Source organism: Nicotiana sylvestris, chromosome 4 (genome assembly GCF_000393655.2).
Source record: "Nicotiana sylvestris chromosome 4, ASM39365v2, whole genome shotgun sequence".
Taxonomy (NCBI): domain Eukaryota; kingdom Viridiplantae; phylum Streptophyta; class Magnoliopsida; order Solanales; family Solanaceae; genus Nicotiana; species Nicotiana sylvestris.
Genome location: NC_091060.1, coordinates 99104301 through 99107835, shown reverse-complemented (window position 1 = coordinate 99107835; position 3535 = coordinate 99104301). Strand labels below are relative to the sequence as shown.

Below are 3535 nucleotides of genomic sequence, written 5' to 3'. Positions count from 1 at the left end.
CTTTGGCTTCATCTTGGTGTGGAAAAATCTTCTTCAATAACAGTTGCCCCGGTGCGAACTGTCTTGGTTTAACCCTTTTGTTGAAAGCTCTGGACATTCTATTCTGATTCAGTTGGCCGTAGCATACTGCGTTCATTCTTTTTCCATCGATAATGGCCAACTGTTCATAGCAGCTTCTTACCCATTCCGCATCGCTGAGTTCAGCTTCATGTATGACTCTTTAAGAAGGAATCTCTACCTCGACTGGGATGACAGCCTCGGTACCATAAACCAACATGTAGGGGGTTGTCCCGGTTGATGTGTGAACTGTGGTGCGGTACTTCAACAGAGCAAAGGGTAATTTCTCATGCCACTACTTGTGATTCTCTACCATTTCCTTAGTATCTTCTTAATGTTTTTGTTGGCAGCTTCAACGACTCCATTCATATGAGGTATGTACGCAGTGGAATTCTTGTGCTTGATTTTGAAGGTTTCACATATAGCTTTCATCAAGTCACTATTGAGGTTGGCGGCGTTGTTGGTGATAATGGACTCCTGAATCCCAAATCGGCAAACGATACAATCCTTGACAAAACCTGCGATGATCTTCTTGGTTACAGCCTTTTAAGATGCAGCTTCTACCCATTTTGTGAAGTAATCAATGGCTACCAGAATAAACCGGTGTCCGTTCGAAGCAGTGGGCTCGATCAGACCAATAACATCCATTCCCTAGGCAACGAATGACCAAGGTGAGCTTGTTGCATTGAGCTCGTTTGGTGGCACTTTTATAATGTCGGCATGTACTTGACATTGAAAGCATTTGCGGACATACTGAATACAATCTGTCTCCATGGTCATCCAAAAGTAACCCGCCTTGAGTATTTTCTTGGCCAGAACAAAACCATTCATGTGCGGACCGCAGGTCCCAGCATGCACATGCTCAAGTAGATAAGAAGCTTCCTTTGCGTCGACGCACCATAGCAAACCCAAATCCGGGGTTCTTTTGTACAAGTTCCCTCCGATGTGGAAGAAGTGATTTGACAATCTCCGGAGCGTGCATTTCTGAATGTGATTTGCATGCTCCGGGTATTCTCCTTTTGATAGGTACTCCTTGATGTCATGGAACCAAGGCTTTCCGTCTGCTTCCTCCTCGACATGAGCACAATACGCTGGTTGATTTTGGATCCTCACCGGAATGGGATCAATATAGTTCTTATCTGAATGTTGTATCATTGATGACAAAGTGGCTAATGCGTCGGCAAATTCATTCTGAATTCTATGCACATGTCAGAATTCTATCTTTGTGAACCTCCTTTTCAATTCCTGCACATGGTGTAGATATGGAAATATCTTGGAATTCTTGGTAGCCCATTCTCCTTGCACCTGGTGCACAAGAAAATCTGAATCGCCGATCAACAACAACTCCTGAATGTTCATGTCGACTACCATGTTGAGCCCCAGTATGCAAGCCTCATCTTCTGCCATGTTGGTGGTGCGGGGAAATCTGAGTTTAGCAGATACGAGATAATGCTGACCCGTTTCTGACACCAAAACTGCTCCAATGCCTACTCCTTTGAAATTAGCGGCTCCGACAAATAACATCCTCCAATTGTCATATGCTTCCGTAATGTCTTCTCCTATAAATGATACTTCTTCATCAAGAAAATACGTTTTCAAGGGTTCATATTCTCCTCCCACTAGATTTTCAGCGAAGTGATATGCCAATGCTTCTCCCTTAACTACTTTTTGAGTCACATAGACGATGTCGAACTCACTTAGTAGTATCTGCCATTTAGCCAACTTCCCAGTAGGCATGGGCTTCTGAAATATGTACTTCAGAGGATCCATCCTGGATATGAGGTATGTATTGTAGGCACAGAAATAATGCCTCAACTTCTGGGCTGTCGAGGTTAAGGCACAACAAGTACGTTCGAGCAGAGAATACCGTGCCTCATAAGGTGTGAATTTCTTGCTCAGGTAGTATATGGCTTTCTCCTTTATTCCTGTCTCATCATGTTGTCCTAAAACACATCCAAAGGCTCCATCTAACATGGATAGATTAAAGTAGCAAAGGTCGTCCTGGCTTAGGCGGGACCAGAAGTAGCAGTGTGGACAAGTATTCCTTGATCTTGTCAAAAGCTTTCTGATAATCCTCGGTCCAACTTGTCTCGGCATCCTTCCTCAGCATCTTGAAGATGGGTTCACATATTACTGTGGACTTTGCTATGAATCGGCTGATGTAGTTGAGTCGTCCCATGAAGCTCATCACGTCCTTTTTGCTTTTAGGTAGTGGTAACTCCTGAATAGCTTTGACTTTTGTCGGATCTAGCTCGATCCCTCGGCGACTGACAATGATTCCCAATAACTTTCATGTGGGGACCCCGAATGCACACTTTGCGGGGTTCAACTTCAAGTTGTACCTCCTGAGCCTGTCGAAGAACTTCCCTAAGTTTGCTAGGTGATCTACGACCCTCTTGGATTTGATAATGACGTCGTCCACATACACCTCTATTTCTTTGCGTATCATATCATGGAGAATGGTTGTCATGGCTCTCATGTAAATGGCTCTAGTATTCTTCAGACCGAATGGCATCATCTTGTAATAGTATACACCCCAAGGCGTAATAAAAGCTATTTTTTCGGCATCTACTTCATCCATCCAGATCTGGTGATAACCTGCGAAGCAATTTACAAAGGATTGGAGTTGAGGCTTGGCGCAATTATCGATCAGGATGTGTATATTTGGCAGTGGGAAGTCATCTTTGGGACTTGCTCTATTTAAATCCCAATAATCAACACATACCCTGACCTTCCCGTCCTTCTTTGGAACTGGCACAATATTAGCTAACCAAGTTGGGTACTCAACCAACCTGAGAACTTTGGCTTTGATCTGCTTGGTACTTCCTCCTTGATTTTCAAACTCATGTCTGGTTTGAATTTTCTGAGTTTCTGTTTGACTAGCAGACACATAGGATTGGTAGGCAACTTGTGAGCCACTATAGATGTGTTCAAACCGGTCATATCATCATACGACCATGCGAAGATGTCCTCATATTCCTTTAGAAAACGAATATATTCTTCCTTCTCTGTTGGTGACAAATGAATGCTGATGCGAGTCTCTTTGACGGTCTCTGTGTCTTCCAAATTTATTGCTTCTGTTTCGTCCAAATTGGATTTAGGCTTATTCTCGAAATTCTCAACTTCCTTGACAATTTCTTCGGGTATCTCATCCTCTTCCTCTAAGTCACTATTCTCATGTTGTGTTGCCTCATTACATGTCACAGTCACTGGTTCATCAGGAAAAGTAATAATAACATTGTAGAAGGAAAAAATATAAAAATAATAATGAAAAATGATAAAGGATGAAAGCATTTGATTAAAACTGAGAAAATTGTTCATACAAAGTTTGGCTCGGTGGATCGAGCATTTATTTTGAAACAAAGAAATCTTAAAACAAAATTGCTGGAAATTTTAAATGCCTAGAACGACTTATAAATTTTGCCAAGCTACCCAGGGACTCGGCGAGCTCGGGATGGCGTGACGGTCCGGTTTCTGA

General features: G+C 42.7%; 1 protein-coding gene across 1 annotated transcript; it reads right to left on the bottom strand.

The window, feature by feature from the left end:
- Positions 1-1266: 1266 nt before the first annotated feature.
- On the bottom strand, positions 1267-1794 carry LOC138889891 (uncharacterized). Its single transcript, XM_070173234.1, has one exon. It carries the CDS (start codon positions 1792-1794, stop codon positions 1267-1269), a length of 528 nt encoding a protein of 175 aa, XP_070029335.1.
- Positions 1795-3535: the final 1741 nt, after the last annotated feature.